The following is a 23,752-nucleotide window of genomic DNA, read 5'->3' as shown; positions in this document are numbered from 1 at the left end:
GGCATCTTCGTCATCGACGATGCCACGCTCAGTGCGCCTGCGGGCATGCGCTGTAGACAGCGGTGCCCGTCTTCGGCCAAATATCTCCTAAACCGTATAGGTTTGGGAGATATTTATTGGACCTACAGGTAAGCCTTAATTTAGGCTTACCTGTAGGTCAAAGTGGTTTTTAAGGGTTTACAACCACTTTAAAAAGTTGGATAGATTGACTTGCACCAAATGTAAAATGCAAAACACCGATGGGTGTAACAAGATGTCCGCTTGCCCCTTCTCACTGTATCCTTACTATGGACGAGTGCGGGGTGTAGCAAGATGGCGGCGACGGAACTCCCCATTCTGTCACACCATTCTGAGAGTCGCCTAATCTGACGCTTCGAGACGTCATGTGACCGGAAGTGGGGCGGACAGCGACGAGGTCGACGATACACGCAGGCGTAGAATGGTGGTGACAGCGGCGCTCGGCCGGCGTCATGTGACCGGTAGTGGCGCGGGCAGCCAAAACATTGCGCACGCGGGAGAAGGAGGAGGATGGCGGGATTTGCGGAGGGCGACGCCTGGGCTCTGGAGCCCGCGGTCAACCAATGGGTGCTGGACTACTTCTTCCAGCTGGCCGTGCTGGCTTTCAGGAGCGGTCGCCATGACGACTTCACGGAGCTCCGGGATGTTGTGTCAGGTGACTGGAGGAGGAGGGGGGCGGGGCTGTGTGTAGTCTGGTCTCTGGGACTTGTAGTCCTTCCCTGGGTTGGGTGTTGGAACCTCTTAAGAGAACTTTATGGTGATAGATGTGCAGCGCCGGGGTCTCAGACGGTCACAGGGGGGCGCCCTCACAGGCGGCGTGTTGCTAGGCAACTAGAAAAAAAAGTGTAATTTATCCCTGGGCGCAGCGCGCTGAAACGCGTGGAGGTTTTGGCGCTTTGTGGGGCATTGGCGCGGCTTTATCATTTTGCTCAGAAAGTTCCCCTCCCCCATGTGATTTTTTTTTTTTTTTTTTTTTGGGGTGACCGGTTCTCTTTAACCGCTTCCCGCCCCTATAGTAAAAATGACGGGCGGAGGGGAGCGCCTATTATCCTGGGAGGAAGTCATGTGACCGGCCTGGTACTGTGTGATCGTTGTGACCAATCACATGTCGCAGCTACCGCAATGGCACATGAACGGGCGCCGTTCAGAAAAATGATTGCTTATGACGGTGATCATCACTATAATAAGCAGTCAGTGGAAAAAAAAAAATTGTTTTGTGTTTAGAAAATTTTGTAAATAAGTAGTTTTTCTCCTTCACTGATGAGGAGGAGGCACCGATACGCAGCGCTGATGAGGAGGAGGCGCCGATACGCAGCGCTGATGAGGAGGAGGCGCCGATACGCAGCGCTGATGATGAGGAGGAGGCGCCGATACGCAGCGCTGATGAGGAGGAGGCGCCGATACGCAGCGCTGATGATGAGGAGGAGGCGCCGATACGCAGCGCTGATGATGAGGAGGAGGCGCCGATACGCAGCGCTGATGATGAGGAGGAGGCGCCGATACGCAGCGCTGATGATGTTGAGGAGGCGGCGCCGATACGCAGCGCTGATGATGTTGAGGAGGCGGCGCCGATACGCAGCGCTGATGATGAGGAGGAGGAGGAGGCGGCGCCGATACGCAGCGCTGATGATGAGGAGGAGGAGGCGGCGGCGCCGATACGCAGCGCTGATGATGAGGAGGAGGCGGCGCCGATACGCAGCGCTGATGATGATGATGATGAGGAGGAGGAGGCGGCGCCGATACGCAGCGCTGATGATGATGAGGAGGAGGAGGCAGCGCTGATGATGAGGAGGCGGCGCCGATACGCAGCGCTGATGATGAGGAGGCGGCGCCGATACGCAGCGCTGATGATGAGGCACTGGCACTTCCTGCCCGGCCTTTAGCAGAATGGCGGCCGGGCGGTGGTCCAGTTATTCTGACTGGGCGTCGTGACGTCCTGCGGGATACCAGCCCCCGCCCGTCCTTGGTTGCACGCATTGCGGCGATCGGTGGTGCAGTGTGTCAGACTGATCTCGGTAAAGATCACGGCTGATCACGATGTAAACAGGAAGAGCCGTTCAGCTTTTCCTCACTGTGAGACGTGAGTAGAGGAGAGCCGATCGATGGCTCTCCTGACACGCGAGGGGGGGGGGGGGGGGGGTTGTGCTGATTGTTTATCAGTGCAGCCCCCCCCCCAGATTCCACCCAGGACCACTATCATGCCGCCCAGGACCACCAGGAAGATGCAAATCTCTGCTAAGGCAGCTGCCAATCAATACCCAGGCAGCTGCCAATAAGTGCCCACTCACAATGCCTACCAGTGCCACCAGGGATGCCTACCAGTGCCACATATCAGTGCCCAGCAGTGCTGCCTATCAGTGCCACCCATCAGTACCTTCTACCTGTGCCCATCAATGCTACATGTCCGTGCCTGCTCATTGGTGCCAACTCATTGGTGCTGCCTTATCAGTGAAGGAGAAAACTTGCTTATTTACAAAATTATTTATAACCGAAACAAAAGCACAACTTTTATTTTTTTTCTGAATTTTCGGTCTTTTTATTTGATTAGCTAAAAATAAAAACCGCAGAGGCGATCAAATACCACCAAAAGAAAAGCTCTATTTGTGGGAACAAAATGATAAAAATGTCTATTTTGGGTACAGCGTAGCACGACCGCGCAATTGTCATTTAAACAGCGACAGCGCTGAAAGCTGAAAATTGGCATGTGGGCAGGAAGGGGGGGGGGGGGATAAGTGCCCTGGTATTGAAGTGGTTAAAGTTAATCTGTGGTGGTCCTGGGTGGGCATCCTGGGGGGGGCTGCGCTGATTAATGCTCACCCAGGGCAACCAGGGATGAACTTTAAAGGTGCCGACCGGTGCCCAGCAGTAAAGCCTGCCAGTGCCGCCTCGTTTTTGATGGGATTTTTTTTTTGGATTCCCCCCCCCCCCCCCCCCCCTTTTTTTTTTTTTTTTTTTTTTTTTTTTTTTTCTGTTTTTTTGTTTTGTTTTTTAAATCGTTTATTTTATTTTTTCCACCCTGAAATAATGTGTATGTATAAACAATTTTATTTCAATGAACTGACGTTTAATGGTGACTCTGGAGTGTCTGTCTATAAATATATATTTTATAAATCTCAATCGCTTCCATAAATTGCCACTTCTTATAAAGTGATTATTTTCTGTGTTTTTTTATTTTTTTTTTATTTCTAGTTTTAATCCAACGTCCCTTTAGAACGATGGAGAAGAACTCGCAGGTCCTGCGCATCATGCAATGCTTTTCCCGCATTGAGGAAGGGGACGATCCAGGTGAGTAGCTGGCCTGATCTTTGTCCGCAGGCGTTGTCACTAAGGTTTGGCTCACATGTATGCGATGGGGGAAAACGCAGCGAATACTTTGTGTTTCTTGCACTGCGTTACTTGATGACCGGCTCACGCCGATATACATCGGCAGAAGGGCACGTACGGGCATATTAATGTACCTGTACGTTGCCCTTTAAGAAGCGGTTTGCGGGCACGTGCCCGCCACGAGTGTGATCGCAGGTCCCGCGGACTCGATGTCCGGCAGGGATACCCGCGATTGTCTCATGGAGAGGAAGAACGGAGAAATGCTGATGTAAACAAGCATCTCCCCGTCCTGCCTAGTGACAGGACACAGCTGCCTGTAATAGGAAGCGCTGATCGGTGTCATGTCACACACAGCCCCTCCCTCCCACAGTTAGAATCACTCCCTAGGACACACTTAACCCCTACAGCGCCACCTACCAGTTAACCCCCTTCACTGCCAGTCACATTTACACAGCAATCAATGCATTTTTAATCGCTGTGTGAATGTGAATGGTCCCAAAATAGCACCAAAAGTATCCGATAATGTCGCAGTCAGGATAAAAATCGCAGATCGCCACCATTACCGGTAAGAAAAAAAAATTTAGTAATAAAAATGCCATAAAACTATCCCCTATTTTGTAGACACTATAAATTTTGCGCAAACCAATCAAACGCTTATTGCGATTTATTTTTTCACAAAAATATGTAGTAGAATGCACATCGGCCTAAACTAAGGGAAAAAAATTATTTTTTTAGATATTTTTTGGGAATATTTATTATAGCAAAAAGTAAAAAATATAGCTTTTTTTAAAAAAATTTTTTTAAATTGTCGCTATCTTTTTGTTTATAGCACAAAAAAATAAAAACCGCAGAGGTGATCAAATACCACCAAAAGAAAAGCTCTATTTGCGGGGTGGGGGGGAAAGGACGTCAATTTTGTTTGGGAGCCACGTCGCACAACCGCGCACTTGTCAGTTGAAACGACGCAGTGCCGAATCGCAGAAAGTGCTCTGGTCTTTTGCCAGCCAAATGGTCCGCGGCGGAAGTGGTTAAAATCGCACAGCGTTCATGTGAACCGTAGGCCATAGAACATGTCATTTTCTTTCCTTCAACCACGTGTTGTAGGAAATAAAATTTTGCTGGATTTCCACCATCAACACTATCGGTGTCCCCCCCCCCCCACGGCGCTATTGTGTTATTATAACGGGATGTTGCCCAGCCGCCCAGAATGCAGCTATAGCCGGCCAGCGATCGAACAAAAAACAGGCTGATTGTACTGAAGTCTGTTGGTTAGATCGACTTCAGTACAACCAGCCTGACCTATCGATGGATCGAATTTGGCCAGTTCCTGCTGAACTGATCCGTCTATGGCCGACTTAACGCCGTCTGGTCAAAATTGTTCCCTCTCCTTTCACCTATACTACCGCTTAATGCTGCCCATAGATGGATAGAAAATCGAGAGCCTGATCGATTGTCGTATAGTTTGTGTGCTTACTGCAACAGCCAATTTCCGTTTTAAGATTGAAAATGAAGGAATGTACGTGTTGGAATTTTTTATTTTTTATTTTTTTAACAAACGACTTTCGAATGGTTTGTAGGTCAATTGTTCGATACAATACAAAAAATTGTTCGATATAATACAAAAAAAAATTAAGTGAAATGAGCATGAGCAGTAGGATGATAATAGAAATCGATTGAAAAAACAAATGTTCAATGTTGAAAAATCAGTTTTTATTTTCTTTCATTTTTCGACATCTCTTTGGCCAGCTTAACCACTTGTCGACCAGTCACATTCCTGGTACATCAATGGACTTCAAGTGATCATACTGGGATGATTTGCATCTGCAGGCATCACCCCGTTGCAGTTTTTTCTTTTTTTTTTTTTTTTTTTAGAGCAGACAATTGGCTCTCTTGTAAAAGGAATCCTAGCAGCCAACTAGCATCTGGATTGCTATTACTATTACTATGTAACAAGCAGTAGGAGGTGATGTCCCCAACCTCCTGCTGCCTTCTGCAGCTTTACTGGGAATCTAGTGTTCCCACCAGGAGTCACGATCGACTAGCTGGCACTTTCCCCGGCTGATCAGTAAGACGAACAATGAACGGGGATTGGCTTTGTTTGGCTCCTGGCTATGGTAATCCAGAAGCGATCACATGACATCACTTCCGGTTTACCCGCATGTAAATGCCGCCATTTTCAAACACACTGATGTTTGTGCGATCAAATAGAGCTGGGGAAAATCAAGTTGAGGGGTCAAATCGATTCAAAATTTCAGCAAATCAATTTTTTTTTTTTTTTGAATTGGGCGATTTTTTTTTTTTTTTTTTTTTTTTTTTGTAATTCCTTTTATTGAATGCAAGAAGAAAAAACAGGCACATGGACAACAGTGATATAACAGACATAATTGATTGGGCGATTTTTAACAAAAAAAACCTTGATTCACGATTTGAGGTTTTTATTTATTTTTTGTATGGACACAACGCCGGTCCTGAGGAGCTGTGGGCAGGAGTTTTTAGGTGAGGCCACGGCTTCGGCCTAGTCCGCGACGTCTGGCCTCGTGGACTAGGCTGAAGCCTAAAAACTCCTGCCAGCAGCTCCTCAGGACCGGCGCGGTGTCTATCCAAAAAAAAAAAAAAATCGTGAATCAAGTTTTTTTTTTTTTTTTTTCTTTGAGAAAATCGCCCAGCTCTACGATCAAATGCTTATAAGGGCAGAGGGGAGATTCAGGATCTTTATAGACTCCAGATCTCTCCATAAACAGCACCTGTTACATGATTATTGATGTTACATTCCTTGTGACAGCAATAAAAATGATTTAAGAAGAAAAAAAATGGAAGTTAAACATTAAAAAAAAAAATGTAAAGTGCCCACATGATTGGACTAGAGTACTCGTGTGTTATTGTACTCATTTCTCTTTTTTTTTTTTTTTCTGCTGTAAATCAAAGTAGAATAAATGTGGAAGCCCTTCATCTCCAATACTCTACAGATTCCTTCATGTTTTAGCCGAGTACCAATTTCTGGTTGTGTTCTGAGAGGCGGAAGCTCTCTGCAGATTCAATAGAAGCCGTTTCTGCTGATCTCAGACTTGCTCTATATCTGCACATCTCAGAGGGTTGTGTCGTTTCCTGTACACCGTCCTCAGAATTACTTTTATGTTCTTTTTGTTTTTTTTATTTTTTTCTTCCTGCACCCTCAGACTGCGTCTTCGATCAGGAAAGCAACGAGACGCCCCTGGAATCGGCTGTTGAGGTTCTTAATCTGGCGGACAATGAGATGACGCTGGATAAAGATGCAATGAAAAGCAATCTGCAAATGTTAAAAGAGGCGGTGAGTATTTTTTACATTTACTACACATCCACATTACTATTACAGGGGTAAGGGCTGCTTGTGACATAAGCAAAGAACATCAAACGTACAGTAAAATCTTGGTTTGAGAGCGTTTTGCAAGACTAGCAAAATTCTTTAATAAATTTTGACTTGATCTACAGTGATGTGATGTCTAGATACACAAGTAGCGTCACGTCACAACTGAGTATTAAAGAGAAGAGAGGAGCCTCTTGTAGCAATGTGGTTACATTTAATGAAGGTACAACATTTAGCAACATATTGCTACACTTAGAGGCTCCTCTTTTTTTTTTTTTTTTTTTTATACTCTGGAGCTCCTGCAAGATTTTGCTTCTAATCCCCTTGTGGAGGCTTCCATTTGTAGATGGACGTTTTATGGTTACACAACCAATCACATCGCTATAATCTTTTTATATAGATTATAAACTGAAGGACCTATGACTAAATGGTTGTGGAACGAATCGTTTGTGTTCCTGTTATTTCTTATGAGGAAATTCGCTTTGATATACAAGTGCTTTGGATTACAAGCATGTTTCCGGAACCAATTATGCTCACAATCCAGGGAGCCGGAAGCAAGTTCACCTCCTCCCTCCCCCCCCCTCCCTCTCTGCAATCACCTGGTACACGTCGCAGGTCCCAGAGGATTGCCCGGCCAGTCGCAGTGCACAGCGCGGCTCGTGCATGCGCAGTGCGTGCCCGGCTGTGAAGGCACATCCGAGCGTCCACAGTGACAATGCTGGCGTCGCAGAGAGGAGCGGGGCTTTGTACGTCCGCATCGCTGGACCCTGGGGCAGGTGAGTGTCTGATTATTAAAAGTCAGCAGCTACACTTTTTGTAGCTGCTGACATTTATATGGGTGGAACTTCACTTTAACATTCTTGTGTCTTTGTCCTCTGCAGGCGGTGGTGGCGTGTATAAAAAAGAAACAGTTTAGTAAAGCCAGCAATATCCTGAAGAAATACATTTCAAATAGCAATGAAACCAAGGTAAGCAGTATTTTTTTATTTTTTTTTATTAATTTATTTTTCCCCTCAATTTATCTATTTTAGGAATGCACCGATACCACTTTTTTAAGACAGAGTACACGTACTGATACTTTTTTTTTTTTTCAAGTACTGGCCGATACCTTTTTTCTTTTTTTCTTTTTTTTTTTTCTTTTCATGTCATTTGACAGTTTTCCCAACTTCCCACTGGTTTGTGAAACCAAAATTCCAATGCAAACAGTCCTAGTTGCTGTGATTACATGAACACTATAGATGCTAATTTTCAGATTTGAACACGCCAAGATATATTTAGACATTGATATTGTAGTTCACTTTTCTACGCCAGTAATTTATTTTTTTTTGTAAAATTATTATTTGACACATACTGCTCTCTATTCCCCAGGGAGCCCAGGTCGCCCTCCCTTTGCAGGAACGTTTGAAAGGGGGGGGGGGGGGGTCGGATCTAATCGCACACTGACCTGCTTCAGTGGTGCTGTCTGTGTGTTTGTGCCTCTGCTTGCTTGGGGGGGGGGGGGGGGATGCACTGACACACAAGGCAAGAGGAGAAGCCTCGCTGTGTACAGAGCCAAGCAGCTGCCAAGGAAAAGAACAGATCTGTGCGGGAGCCACACAAGACTCAATGCTCCTGACGACTGTGGCAGGAATAGCAAAGCTGCGATGAGCAGAGCTGAATGTGAGAGTTGCGCTCGGCAGGAGGGGGGAGGACAGTGTGATGGGGGGGGGGGGAGGAGCTGGGCTTGCTCACTTCTAATGCAGGCAGTTTCCTGAGCTGAAGGTGTACAGACATGTGGCCCAGAGCCTGGTAACAGCTGGCGGGAGGGGAGGAGCCCGGGAGGGGAATCCTGAGGTCATGTGATTGGTTAAGGATGTGGCGGCCACACTCCTAAAAACGGTTGTAAACCTCCTTTGTGGGTTTTTTTTTTTTTTTTTTTTAAATATGTCATACTTACCTCCACTGTGCAGGCCCAGAACCTGCTCTTCTGGGGTCCCCCAGTGGCGCTCATGGCTCCTCTTCGCATCGGTAAACCCCCTAGGAGAAGCTTTCTCCCTGGGGGTTACCTTGGGGGGGCGCTCCCGAGTCCTGCATTTGCGTGCATAGACACAGAATGCTGGACTCTGCCCCCCCCCCCCCCCCCCAGTTATTGGATTTGATTGACAACAGCGGGAGCCAATGGCTGCACTGCTATCAATCTAACCAATCAAGAGCCGAGAACCCTGGGCAGAGAGGTACAGCAACTCTCCGCAGAGGAAACGAAGGGCTCAGGTGAGTAAAACTGGGGGGCCGGTCACTGTCAGTTTTTTTTTTTCACCTTAATGCATAGGATGCACGAGGGTTTACAACCCCTTTTAACAACCAATAATCTTCAGCATTTTTTCTTTACATATCAGCTGTTAGCGGGGAATTCCCGCTGACATCTGAAAGTACTGAGCCCGAAGGTATCGGGGCATTTGCACAAGTACTTGTGCAAGTGCTTAATGTCTGCACCGATATTGGTATCGGTGCAACCATAATTTATTTATACATTTTTTATTGTGCAGGCTCGTCCAATGAGCTGTGTTACACTATGCAGCTTTGCAGGAGCTATAAATCTGCTTATTTTCTGTGAAGATTTGTAGTTGGATACAAAGCCGTAGCTGTAGCTGGTTTCAATGCTTATCTATGCAGCTGCAAATTGTGAGTATATGATTTGATCATCAGTAGATGCAGTGAATAGTTGCGATTCTGTATTTGGCTTTGAACAATGCAAAATGTATCCATTGACGCCTCCCTCGTCATAGGATTTGATTGAAAATAGCAGGAGCTGTGGCTCCCATTACTTTCAGTTTGCCCTGTGAGGAGGGAGAGAGACACTGCTCCTCGTGCACATCACTGGATCGGGCTCAGGTGAGTATAAAGGGGGGGTTGGGGATCCTACAGCACAGAAGAGGTGTGTAAAGGTCTTCCTGCATATACTCAAACTGTCATTTTTTTGTTAATAATGGTTATAAATCGGCTTCAGGTTATTAATTGCTGACCTTTTCAGAAACTGCGGGCGGAGCTGCAATATATCATCTCGAAGAAGAAGTCCAACCACCCCATGATAGCAAACTTTTCCCTGACCACCATCAAGCAGAAGACGTATGAAATGTTTGAGGAACGGATTAAGCAGATCCCATGTTTCCTGATGACGGTATGTAGAGCTGGACTTCAATAGAGCCTGCCAGCAAATAAAAAGGGGTGGATTTACTGAAGGCAATTCAACAAATGCAATAGCACTAGTTTTCCCCAGAGCTTCATAAAAGTGGGAAAAGCTCTGCTGATTTCCATCATCCAATCACGTGCAAGAAAAAAATTCCTTTATTTTCCTTGCACCTAATGTGGTAAAGCTCCACTTTGTAAAGAATACCCAATTTGGTTACTAAGCTCTGGGGGGATGATGAGTGCAACTGCACTTGCAAAGTGCACACTCTATTTGCCTCTAGTAAATTCATACCAAAGACCTCTGTTTTGAATTTTGGGGAAAGCTGGTACCATAAATTTAAGCTCAGATTTAAGCAGCTATCCGCCCAGTATTCACAGAGGGGAGGGGGGGGGGGGGGAGTAGCATTTTAAGGCAATCAGGGAATCGTTGCATTGAGCAGCGCTGTCCAATCACAAGCTGGACCAAGTCTAAAGCCGACCATGGATGGTTCAAATCTCAGCCAGTTCAGACGGGACAAACCAAGATTCAATCCATCTACAGGGCAGGCTGGTTGTACTGAAGTTGACCCATCAATCGACTTCAGTACAATCGGCCTATCAGATTTTGCAGTACTGCTAGTGGCTGTAGTTACCAGCAGTGATAATTGTGTTCTGTTGGCAGGGAAGGCCCCCTACCAGCAGAACGCAATAGCACTGCAGGAGGGATTCCCTCATCAACACAATCGGTCCAAGCGATTTTTATTTTTTTTATTTTATTTTTTTCTGCCATCCGTGGGTGCAAAAAAGATTTTTTTTTTTATTGGATATATTTATAACGGAAAGTATAAAACATTGTTTTGTTTTCAAAATTGTCTTTGTTTATATTGAAAAAAAAATGAATATAATTTTTGTGTACAGTATCACGCGACTGCGCAATTGTTACACAGTGCCGTATTGCAAAAAATGGCCTGGTCATGTAGGGGGGGGGGGGGGGGTAAATCTTCCCGGAAGGTCAAGCGGTTAAACACATTTCTGGTTACAAAAAGGATTGGTTAAAGTGGAGCTCCAGTTTAAAATACTTTGCTGGACTAGCACAGGCTGCAGGGACTCCCGTGTCTCACCTACTTTGCACAAGCGTTTCATGTAGGGCGATTTGGCACTCCTGTAAAGCTGCCTTTTTTTAAAAGTCAGAATACAATAGTCCAGCAGGAGTCCATCTGCACTGTACAGCGTGGATGGAGGAATCTGTTTTTAGTTTTCATTCATTCAGTGTATGAGCAGCCCAAGACCAGCCATAGATGATGCAATTTTCTTCATCAATTTAGGTCAATATGTACTCTGCCACATATTTTTGGTAAAAAGAAAAAATCCCAATAAGTGTATATTGGCAGTAATCAGCGAGTTATAAAACTGCGATATTGCGGCAGACATTCGGACACTAACTGGCACTATTTTGGGAACCGGTGACACCACTACAGTGATCAGTGCTAAAAAATATACATTGTCGCTGTACTAATGACACTGGCTGGGAAGGGGTTAACATCAGGTAAGATCAAAGGGTTAAATGTGTGCCTAGCTTGTGTTTTCTTACTGTGGAGGAGGTGCTTTTTTTAGGGCAAGAACACAGAGGATCCATGTCTTCCTTCCCTCCGGACATAATGGCAATCTGCCTTGCTTACTTAGACCGCTGTTCGGTCCACGCCCATCGGCTCCCGCTGTGAATAGTCACAGGGCATGCGAGCTGCCAGTGGCACGCATTATTGCCCGCTACCTGGAAGTGCAGGATCACGTGTGTGTATGTATGTATGTATGTGTGTGTAATATATCAGTGAGGGGAAGATAGCGCCGCAGCCCCCCCCCCCCTTTTTTTTCCTTAATTAAAATAATTAAAAAAAAAAATACAAATTTTATATATATATATATATATATATATATATATATATATATATATATAATTAAATTAATAAATTAATTAATAATATATATATATAATATAATGAGAAGCCATTTACCAGCCACCACACTCACCGTTGGGCAAAAGGCGCCAGATGACACCCGCAATCACTTCCTTCTCTTCACTTTGGGAAGGAAATGGGCGGGCAGTGAAAAACAGGCAGGGGAGCTTCACTCCATTAGGAATTAGCATTATTGGAATAGGGTGTAATTTCTACATCCACCACAAGATGGCGCCAGACTACCGAAAGATTTTAGAAGGCCGCAAAGCCGCGGCCTCAATTACTGGCCGGCGCGGCCCGATGCAATTGTGCGGTGGAGTTCGGGGTCCAAATGGAGACGGGATACCCCAGCAGCGTTGCCCCAGTCGCCAGGACACGAATTCTAGGCGCAAATGCGACCAGGCGCCCGGGGTTTGTCGAGCCCTGCTATATATATATATATATATATATATATATATATATATATATATATATATATATATATATATATATATATATAATATATATATATATATAGCTAAAACAATCGATTTACTATTTTCATAATAGATTAATCGGCCAGTAACAAAATGAGGTTAAAGGTAATGAGTCTGATATTTACTAGATTGACCCTTTAACAGTATATCTCTCCTCTAATAGTATATACAGTATATCTCTCCTCTAATAGTATATACAGTATATCTCTCCTCTAATGGTATATACAGTATATCTCTCCTCTAATGGTATATAGCCTCTAATAGTATATACAGTATATCTCTTCTAATAGTACCGGTATATACAGTATATCTCTCCTCTAATGGTGTGTGTATATATAGTATATCTCCTCTAATAGTATATATATATCCCCCCTAATATATACAGTATCTCTCTTCTGTCTGTTATTCTCAGAGTGGATTCGATATTTTGCTCCCTAACCATATAGTTGGTTATTTATATTTACCACTGCATATAGAGATATTTAAGAATAAATTGCCTTTTTTTAAAACTTTACATATTAACTAAATTATACACCACACTTTTCTTCTTTTTTTTTTTTTTTTTTTTAAGGTTATTAACCGATTTAATCTATTAATCGAAACAATAATCGGCCAACTAATCGATTATGAAAATAATCGTTAGTTGCAGCCCTACAATAAATAAATATATATATAAATATATTATATATGGTTTAAAAAATTTTGTATTAAGATACTTGAAAGAATTTCCTGGGAATGCTGCCATGCAGGTGGTATTAATAATAATAATATATTATTATTACTATTATTACTTTTTTTTTTTTTCTTTTCATGAACGCTTTAATAATGTGTTTTTGTTTTTGTTTCAAGCTTGCTCACAAAGACGGCTCTGAGTTAAACATAACGCCCGGTGAACCCCGTGTTGCAGACACAGAAGCTCAGCAGGAAGTGGAGGAGCGTCCCAATAATACCCCAAGTTCATCAGATATGGATGTCGCAAGTCCCCAGCATCGGAAAGAGTTTAAGACGCCAACTGAAGTAAGGTGGGTATGTTATGACATGTAAGTGACTTTGTTACAGACGTGGGAAAAAAAAAAAAAAGTTAGTGGTTGTAAAGGCTAAAGGGGTTTTACCTTCATGTATTCTATGCATGAAGGTAATAAACCTTCTGGGTGCAGCTGCTCCCACAGCCCCCCCTAATACTCACCTGAGCCCCAACTTGATCCATGTGCACGGGAGCCTTGGCTGTCCAGGGATTCCCTCTCCACATTGGCTGAGACAGCAGTGTCAATCACATCCAGTGAGCCAATGAGGCGAGGGTGGGGGGCTGGGCCGAGCCATGGCTCTTTGTGTCTTAGGGATGCATAGAGCAGGTATGAGGAGTGAGCATGCACCAGTGCCGCCCCCCTATGGCAAGTGGCTTGCTATGGGGGGGGGGCCACTGGTAAAGGGGGAGGAGCCAGGTGCGCCAGCAGGGGACCCAAGAAGAAGAGGATTGTGGTTGCTCTGTTAAGAAATAAAAAATAAAATAAAAAGCCAAACTTTAATACTTGTTCTAGTGCTTATGCCAAGCTTTATGTTGCAGAGTTAAAAATTGCTAAAGAATCTTCTTAAAAAAAAGGCTGGGTAATCTCACTGACCCCCCAAAAATTTAGAACAAAAGTTTTTTTTTGTTATCAATATAGAGCAAAGATCAGCTGTGCAGGCACCAGGGAAGAAAGTATTATCAGTCTTTTTACATGCTTCCTTTGTTCATTTATTTTTTCTCAAAAGTCAGTCATATTACCCACTTCAGCCCACGACCAGGCCATTTTTTTGTTATTCAGCATTGCGCTATTTTAACACGTAATTGCGCAGTCATGCAACACTGTACCCAGAATTCATATAGTTGTTTTTTTTCACAAATAGGGCTTTCTTTTGGTTGTATTTGATCACCATTTTTTATTATATAAACGAAAGAAGAAGAAAAAAAAAATAATAATAAAAAAGTTACTTTCTGCTATAAAACACATCCAATAACATAATACAAATCACATTTCTTCATAAAGTTGGGCCAAAATATATTCTGCTACATATCTTTGATATATATAAAAAAAAAAAAAAAAAAAAAAAAAAAAACTACCTATAAACTAAACTACCACAGTTTGTAGTCGCTGTAACTTTCACACAAACCAATCACTATACTCTTTATTGTGTTTTATATAAAAAAAAAGAAAAGAGTATAGTGATTGGTTTGTGTGAAAGTTACAGCGACTACAAACTGTGGTATTTTATACAGGAATGTGTTTTTTTTTTTTTTTTATTTATTTTTTTCTATTTATCTTCTTAAAACTACTAATGGATGTGATCAGCCACTTGTAGTGAGACTGCAAAAGTGCGGTGGGAAAACTGACACTAACTTGACACTGGGTGTGAACTGATACGGGCATCACCAGTGACACAAATTCAGTAATAATACTATACACTGTCACTGTACGAATGACACTGGCTGGGAAGGGGTTAACCTCTTGGGTAATCAAGGGGTTAAATGTGTACCTAAACTATGTGTAATGTGTGCCGCTTTTCACTAAAGATCTCTTTGTTTCTTATCCCTGGTTTGCAACAGAGACAAGAGAGATCGTTCCCTCTGTACAGAGCTCTGTGTTGATTGTCAACACAGGGCTGTGGGCTGTGATTGGACAAAGCCGATCAGCAGATCCCTGTCATGAATCATTGGCTGGGACCTGCTGACAAACACGTCGGAAGTCGTTGAGGGTGTACGTGCGCGCCGTGACCCTGGAAAAGGGCAGCGATGTCACATGTAGGTCACTGTGCATTTAGGAGCTACCCGTCCGCAATGCGGGCAAGGGGGTCCTAAAGTGGTTGAGGGTCCTCGCCATTCTCAGCCTTTGTGCTTTTAGCTGTTTGCCTCACATCTGTGTGAGATAAAGGCACCAATCGGCTCCTCCTGGCTGAGCAACCAAGCGGTGCCTGAAGTTCAGAGGTAGCCCCGGCAGCAGAAGGAAAGGCGGGGGCCCTTGGGGATCCAGACACAGGCCTCCCCACCCTGAGGGGTGGATATATCTGTGGTACCGAATGAGGTTTTAGAATTGGTGGCCTCTTGGACCTAAAGTCATTTTGCTATAAGCAGGCACTGGTCTATTTTTTTTTCTGGGTACTAACCCAACCATCATCTATTTCTCCTGCCTTTAGGTCAGAAATAGACCGCGGCCCGGTTTATAGCCTTTCCGCCATAAAATCCACCTGGAGATCACTATGTGAAGATCCGCACCCAGAGGCTAAATTCAGGGAACTTTGCGAGTCGCCTTTCTCTAAACAAGCCGCCCCCTCCCAAACTCCCTCTGCCGAAACCCTCACCAGTAAGAGGCCTCCTGCTTGCACCCCTAGGGAGGACTTGTCATCATCTTCAGAAGAGCCTGGACAGCCCGGCCCTGCAATGACTCTCCACCAGCTGGTCATGGAGCCCGACAGTCAGCAGGACAATGAGATCGAAGAGGAGAGACCGAGCAAAGCTCCTTCCCCGAAAATTCAGAGCGCCAACACAACTGTGCGAAGATTGTTCAATTCACCCCCAACAAACAAGAAGCGGAAACAGTGAGTAACTTTATATATAACGTTTAAGAAATATAAACGCCGTAATAAAATTCTGCTTCTTTTTATTATTATGTTTGTCGTGTTGTCACATGACAAACAATGTGACGGATTCTAACAGAGGGGCTATGTGAATTGTAAATTAATCATAAAAGGAGGGCGAGGTTGCCTGAATTATAAATATAATTCATATACAGTGCCTGCTGCCCATTATGGCAAATTTAATTCACTTTAATCAACAATAATTGAGTTCAGACACTTCGAAAAAAATGTACTCGCTACAATGTAACGCTCCTGAGTTCTCTGAGCTAATGTGATATTATACCAAATATATAAATATTTGCAAGCTGGTAGAGAAAGAAGTATCATTTATTTATATACAAAGAATATTTATACAGATGCAAGTCAAAAAGTCAGACTCATATTATATAGATTCATTACACAGAGAGTGATATTTCAAGCATTTCTTTTTAATATTGATGATTATGGCTTACAGCGAGTGACAACCCGAAATTCTGTATCTTAGAAAATTTGAATATGACATAAGACCAAAAAAAAAAAAAAAAAAGGATTTTTAATACAGAAATGTTGGCTTGGTGAAAAGTCTGTCCATGTACAGTATAGGATGTCCATGTGCAGTATAGGATGTCCATGTACAGTATAGGATGTACCCAATACTTGGTTGGGGCTCCTTTTGCATGAATTACGGCATCAATGTGGCGTGGCATGGAGGTGACCAGCCTGTGGCACTGCTGAGGTGTTATGGAAGCCCAGGTTGCCTTAATAGTGGCCTTCAGCTCATCTGCATTGTTGGGTCTGGTGTCTCTCATCTTCCTCTTGACAATCCCCCACAGATTCTCTATGGGGTTTAGGTCAGGCAAGTTTGTTGGCTAATCAAGCACAGTGATCCCATGATCATGTGACCAGGTATTGGTAGTTTTGGAAGCGTGGGAGGTGCCAAGTCCTGCTGGAAAATTAAATTGGTATCTCCATAAAGCTGATCAGTAGAGGGAAGCATGAAGAGCGCTAGAATTTCCCGCTAGAGAGCTGCGCTGACTTTGGATTTGATAAAACACCGCTCCCCAAATCATCACTGACTGTGCAAACTTCACACTGGACCTCATGCAACTTTGGATTCTGTGCCTCCCCACTCCTCCTCCAGACTCTGTGACTCCCCACTCCTCCTCCAGACTCTGTGACTCCCCACTCCTCCTCCAGACTCTGTGACTCCCCACTCCTCCTCCAGACTCTGTGACTCCCCACTCCTCCTCCAGACTCTGGGACCTTGATTTCCAAATAAAATTCAAAAATGACTTTCATCCGAAAAGAGGACTTTGGACCACTAAGCAACAGTCCAGTCTGTTTTCTCCTGAGCCCGGGTAAGACTCTTCTGACATTGTGTCTGGTTCAGGAGTGGCTTGACACAAGGAATGTGACAGTTGTAGCCCATGTCCTGGATACGTCTGTGTGTGGTGGCTCTTGAAGCACTGACACCAGCCATAATCCACTCCTTGTGAACCTTCTCCAAATTCTTGAGTGGCTTTTACTTCACAATCCACTGGGATGAATTTGAGCGCAGACTGAGAGCCAGGCCTTCTCGTCCAACATTACTGCCTAGCCTCACAAATGCGCTTCTGGAAGAATGATCAAACATTCCCATAGACACCCTCCATAACCTTGTGGACGGCCTTTCCAGAAGAGGTGACGCTGTTATAGCTGCAAAGGGGGGCCAACTCAACATTGAACCCTATGGACTAAGACAGGGATGCCATTAAAATTCATGTGTGTAAAGGCAGGTGTCCCAATACTTTTGGTAATATAGTGTATGTCTATTCCCTGAAACTCTTATTTGATTTAATGACTGACTGACTAGTAATTTTCATAGTCTGAATAAACACTGGGTTTTTGTAGAAGATAGATTGGGATACATTACAAACTGCGCTCTCTCAACCCCATAACAACAAAACGTACATATAGATAAATAATGTCCATAAATTGTATAATACATTTTGGTGCTGACTGCAAATAAGTCCAAAAGTGAAGATATAACACCAAAAATAACCGCGTTCTTCCTCTCCACCAAAGGTATAGGCATGCCACCAACTCACCGGAGATCCATGACCCCTATTACAGGAAGTCACAGCTGGCATGTTCTCTCCTCAGGCTCTCTTCTGTATCCAACAAAAGGATCCGTGCACATAGATAAGTGGACACCGGATGCACAAACTCTGCATATGACTCAATCACATACAGAGAAGGAAAGAGGAGCCTCTCAGAGTAGTCTATTAGATTTAATGAGTAACAGGATAAAAAAAAAAAAAATGCACTAAGACTGAGTAAAATAGTTCAGGCATTAAAATGAAAGTGAATACGCAGATTTGCGTTCCACCTGCGTGTAGAAGTGACATATCCCAGAGGTCCCGCCTAATACGTTTTGTCAGCAATATTTGACGTCATCGGGGCACTGTGCCAAATGTGCTGAGGCCACACCGCTGCGTTTTAATGGACCGCTAAGACTTATCATTTAATTGCTGAGTTTTCTGAAATTGCCTTGTGCTTGTTGACTGCTAACTGTAAAACCTCCTGTCTTCCCAGTGATGCTTTAAGCAAATCCAACTTGGAGGAAGAACAAGAAACGTGGAGTGAGGAGGATGAACTGTTCAGGGCAAGAAGTAAGTGCTGTCTACAGCAGGAGGGCAACATTTGAGGACCAAGATCCTAAGGGCAAATTCACACGGACTCTCTAGCCCAGTGATGGGGCACCGTGGCACTCCAGATGTTTTGGAACTACATTTCCCATGATGCTCATGTACTCTGCAGTGTAGTGGAGCATCATGGGAAATGTAGTTCCAAAACATCTGGGGTGCCAAGGTTCGCCATCACTGCTCTAGCCCCTCTGCACTGCTAGGGGGCGGGGCAGTCCTCCCTCCTTCTTTCTTTTCTTTTCTTTCTTTCTTTCTTTCTTTCTTTCTTTCTTTCTTTCTTTCTTTCTTTCTTCTTCTCCTTCTCTTTCTCTTTCTTTCTTCTTCTCCTTCTCTTTCTCTTTCTTTCTTCTTTTCCTTCTCTTTCTTTCTTCTTCTCCTTCTCTTTCTCTTTCTTTCTTCTTTTCCTTCTCTTTCTCTTTCTTTCTTCTTCTCCTTCTCTTTCTCTTTCTTTCTTCTTCTCCTTCTCTTTCTCTTTCTTTCTTCTTATCCTTTTCCTTTCTTCTCTTTTTTTCTTCTTCTTTCTTTCTTCTTCTCTTTCTTTTTATTTTGAAATGTACAGCATCTCTGCTCACCCCTTCCCCTTCACTGTTCATTCACAGAAGCCTTTGTATTCTGTGAATGAGTTCACTTGTTACAAAACACTCTGTGATTGGGCAGGAGGAGGAGAGGGATAGGTACAGTGGTGTGTGTGTGTGTGTGTGTATGTATATAATATATAATTTACATTATGACTAGCATAAATCCAGGTCCCACCTGGGGTTAAACCTCAGATGGGACCTGGATTTACAGTTACGCTAGTAAATATTCTCATATTCTGTTGTCCTACCTTGTTCTCTCCTTGGCCATTTACATTATTTATCAATTTTTTTTTTTTTTATTATCATGAATAAAGATACATTCTATCTTTATTTTTTTATTCTTGTGGTTTTGCTTTTCTAAAGAATAACTTTCAATCCTCCTTTTCTTCTGGTCTCATTGTATCAATTTTGAGGATTAAGAGGCTAATTGGAGGTCTCTGTAACCAGTGAACGGGGGAAGGGGTGCAAAGTTTTTTTTTTTTTTTTTTTTTTTTTTACAAGTATATATTTTGTGCTGTTTTTGTACATTTAATGTGAACAAGGCCGTTGCGGCTGAAACGCGTCTACCTCTGCTGTACTTTTTATCTTTTATGGAGATACAATAAATTTTGGACTGATTTAAAGAGCATGTATGGAGTTGCGGATTGTTCTTTTATCGATTTTTCACATTGGCAGCTGAGCAACTGCACAGTCTGCACCCGACGGCTCAGGAGGAGTCTCATTAACTTGGGGTAGTAGCACTTTTCTTTGTTTTATGGACAGTGGCTTCATGTGACTCTGCAGCCTCAGGGTCCAGTATTGGCTCCCCAGAGGCATAGTGATAGTTCTGCTCCCAGCACTCAGAAAAATATGTAAACTGTAAATCAAAGCAAAGTCCACGAGGTGGCATGGACCTCGTTGGCCTTAACCCATACTTTATCCAGCGCATTTTACAAAGTAGCTGAATTCCTAGAATTTAGCTTTAAATAAGAGGTTAACAAGCGAATATGGTATTGGTTTCCCTGAGATTATATATATATATATATATATATATATATATATATATATTATATTGTCAGTATTTTCCATCCAAACTATTTTTTTATATCATGTTTCGAGGACAAACGCATAAAACAAATCTGGCAGGGGTGGGGAAAATGCATTCAGAAGGCAGCCAGATTTATTTATTTTATTTTTATTTTTTTTCTGCATAATGACTTCTGTTGGCACAATTCTATATAACAGAAATGTTCAAATATTTTACAGATCAGAAAGCTGCAAGAGCCAACAACACAACCACCAATGGAATTAGAAAACAGGTAAGCTGAACTGTAAGTAGCTGTCAAGCTACAGGCAACACCCTGGCGGCAAGCAGTGGCCCTGCAATACTTGGCTTTTAGAAATAATGGCTCCAATACAGAGGAAACAACGAGACAATTGGATACAATGGTGATTAACCACTTAAGGACCAGAAGGATTTGCCCCCTTCATGACCAGGCAATTTTTTGCAATACGGCACTGTAGTCAAACAAAATAGATGCCCCTCTCCCCCCCCCCGCAAATAGAGCTTGCTTTTGGTGGTATTTGATCACCACTTCTGCGGTTTTTATTTTTTGTGCTATAAACAGTTTTTATAATGACAATTTTGAAAAATAAAAACTACATTTTTTTTTTTTTTTGCTATAATAAACATCCCAAAAAAATGTAAAAAAATAAATAAATTCATCAGTTTAGGCCGATATGTATTCTTCTAGATATTTTTGGTAATAATAAGGGTATATAGATCAGTTTGCGCAAAAGTTATAGCGCCTATAAAATTGGGGATAGATTTATGGCATCTTTATTATTATTATTTTTTTTTTTTTTTTTTTTTTTTTTACTAGTAGTGGCGCTGATCTGCGACTTCTTATTTATTTTTGCGGGATTGCTATGGACAGATCAGAGACACCTTTTGACACTTTTGGGACCATTGACATTTTATTCAGCGATCGGAGCTAAAAATAGCCACTGATTACTGTATAAATGTCACTGGCAGGGAAGGGGTTAACACTAGGGTGCGTTTAGGGGGGTTAAGTGTTCCCTAGGGAGGTGTTTCTAAATGTGTGGGGGGGGGGGGGGGTGTAGTGACTGGAGGAGGAGAGAGATCGCTGTTCCTGATCACTAGGAACAGACCATCTCTCTCTACTCCCCTGTCAGAATGGGGATCTGTTTGTTTACATAGGCAGATCCCCGTTCTGGCTCTTTGAGGGCAACCATAATGCTGATGCGGCACGCAATGAAATTGAATTTGACACCCCCTGGCATAATTCATTAACTAGCATAAGGAGAGCAAAAAGGAGAGTTCAGCGGTGGCAGCCTCAATTCTTCTGTAATGACAAATATTTAGATATATTGACCTTCCTTTACACTACATATAGGGTGTTGTTTGCAAAAATGCTACAATATTTTACCCTTCATATGTACATCAAACTTTTTGTTGTCTTTCAGAAATGGACTGTAGAGGAAACGGAATGGATTAAACGCGGAGTGCAGGAGCTAGGTGAAGGCAACTGGGCGAAAATACTGAAGAAATTCCCTTTCCATAACCGGACTGGTGTTATGATTAAGGACAGGTGGAGGACAATGAAAAAACTCTCTATTGTATAATACCCCCAGCCCAATTCCTACCCAATTTTATGACGTCATTTTGTAACAGAGGAAGAGATACCTGAGCTATTGCACACGGCGGACAGACAGATATTCAGCGGCCTTTTCTTTATCCTGATTTGGCCTTCGGAGCAACCAATGCAATTTTCAGTTTAACATTTTTATAGACTATCGTCTCCGAAGTGACTGCAGGATATGGTGGTTTTGGGACTTGGTGTCCTTTAGCAATAGGCACCTGTGTGCTGGGGACACCCATCCTGGTGGGGGGGTCATACTTCAGCCCATTCTTTGTACACTCTTCATAGTTTTTTTTTGCACATATTGATATGTAAGTTATGGTCTGTCAAAAAATTAATTTCTTTGGATTCACGTATCTCACCTGTCAAGACCCTACGTCGCGGGGTCCAGCAATGGCCGACCCGACGTCGCGGGGTCCAGCAATGGCCGACCCGACGTCGCGGGGTCCAGCAATGGCCGACCCGACGTCGCGGGGTCCAGCAATGGCCGACCCGACGTCGCGGGGTCCAGCAATGGCCGACCCGACGTCGCGGGGTCCAGCAATGGCCGACCCGACGTCGCGGGGTCCAGCAATGGCCGACCCGACGTCGCGGGGACCAGCATGGCCGACCCGACGTCGCGGGGACCAGCATGGCCGACCCTACTTCGTATGAAAAGGGAAAACTCTATTTGTGGAAAATCTATGCATTTAGTACCAAAATTGAATTCAGCGAGGCTGTTTGGTTAGGGATATGGAAGCCGCTGTTGCTCACTTGTTTATTTTAAAGACGTCTTAACACACCAAAAACACTTTGACACCAATCAGGGGATTTTTGAGAAACGGAATGGACTGTGGTGGATGGGGCCCATTGGCTCTCTCCCAAGACAGGAATGTTCTGCCAATGCTGCCCTCTGGAGATTGGGGAAATCTTGAATAACACAAAGAAAACAGAAGGGCGCACAGGCCTAGTGCATTACCGGCAACGCTTTTTGTTAGGATATGAAAACTGATGAGCACATACTTACAAGAGTCAGCATTGTATAAAACCCAGGAGACGGAATGGTAATCCAGAAGATCCTGACACGAGTCTCACCACTGCTGAGGTGTGTCAAGGAAGATGCCCTCTTTAGAGCAAACCAAGCAACCACTCTAAAGAAGAGAGCATGTTCCTCGAAACACGTCAGCGGTAGTTTGACTCCTGGGTTTTTTACACTGTTGTACCTTGGTTCATATAAGTATGTACTCGCCTGTTTTTGTATTTTAACAAAGTGTTGACGGCAATGCACTAGGCCTGTGCACCCTTCTGTCTTTGTTTTGTGTTTTTATTCTTTAAAGACGTGCCTGTTCCATCCTTATACTTACTGTTTGAGTTAATTGCCTGCAAGAAGAATGGACCATATCCGGTCCACCAACACCTGATGCAGGCATGATGGTTCAGGTCAGTAGCTCGCCAAGTGGTAGAGGGAGGTTAGGAATGATGGCCTTACGGAATGAACTGTCCAAGATAAATGAGCTCCCATATTTGTACCTAGACAGGTTTCCTTTTAAGGTCATTGTTGAAACTGCCCGCAGTGTAATATAAAAAATATATATATTTTTTTATTAACAGTATTCTTTCTTTTTTTGTTATTTTCATTTGTCCATTTATTGTCGTGCCCATTTTTAATACAGAAGTTTTGTGTCAGTTGTTTATTAATCAATAAACTGCAGGAGTTTATTGTACAGGAATAGATGTGTGAGTGGCTGTTGGTGTTTGTGTGGTTTCTATGGCTGTGTATTGAGGGGTCAGGATGCATTTTACTGACAGATATGTCAGGCTTTTGTGGCCCACGACCTCCTTCTCTGTCCTTGTCCAGTCACCAAGCCCAGATATCGGGTTCCCGACCCAGCATCCCAGAGCATCAGAGTTCTAAATGCAACCGGCGCCAGAGCCGTATATGCCGATGCTTTCTGTATAGTGCCAGCCCCTGTCACAGGGAAGGCTCTTGCCTTCTCTCTTCTGCACTGGTTACT

At 43.6% G+C, this 23,752-nt stretch overlaps 1 protein-coding gene across 2 annotated transcripts; it reads left to right on the top strand.

Moving 5' to 3' along the window:
- The first annotated feature begins 417 nt into the window (after nt 1-417).
- On the top strand, nt 418-23,467 carry TERF2 (telomeric repeat binding factor 2). Of its 2 annotated transcripts, none has more exons than XM_077451103.1 (10): nt 418-673; nt 3,208-3,303; nt 6,519-6,649; nt 7,567-7,653; nt 9,696-9,842; nt 13,113-13,285; nt 15,630-15,836; nt 18,429-18,505; nt 20,362-20,414; nt 21,583-23,467. In XM_077451103.1, exons 1-10 carry the CDS (start codon nt 529-531, stop codon nt 21,739-21,741), a joined length of 1,275 nt encoding a protein of 424 aa, XP_077307229.1. In that variant the 5' UTR covers nt 418-528; the 3' UTR covers nt 21,742-23,467. The 2 variants fall into 2 exon arrangements, with proteins under 2 accessions (XP_077307229.1, XP_077307223.1); XM_077451097.1 differs by having other exon boundaries at nt 15,435-15,836.
- Nucleotides 23,468-23,752: the final 285 nt, after the last annotated feature.

The sequence above is a fragment of the Lithobates pipiens genome, unplaced genomic scaffold, assembly GCF_037356315.1.
Source record: "Lithobates pipiens isolate NorthernLeopardFrog02 unplaced genomic scaffold, aLitPip1_a1.2 Scaffold_10, whole genome shotgun sequence".
Taxonomy (NCBI): domain Eukaryota; kingdom Metazoa; phylum Chordata; class Amphibia; order Anura; family Ranidae; genus Lithobates; species Lithobates pipiens.
Note: the sequence above shows the minus strand (reverse complement) of the source record. Positions and strands in the feature narration are given on the sequence as shown.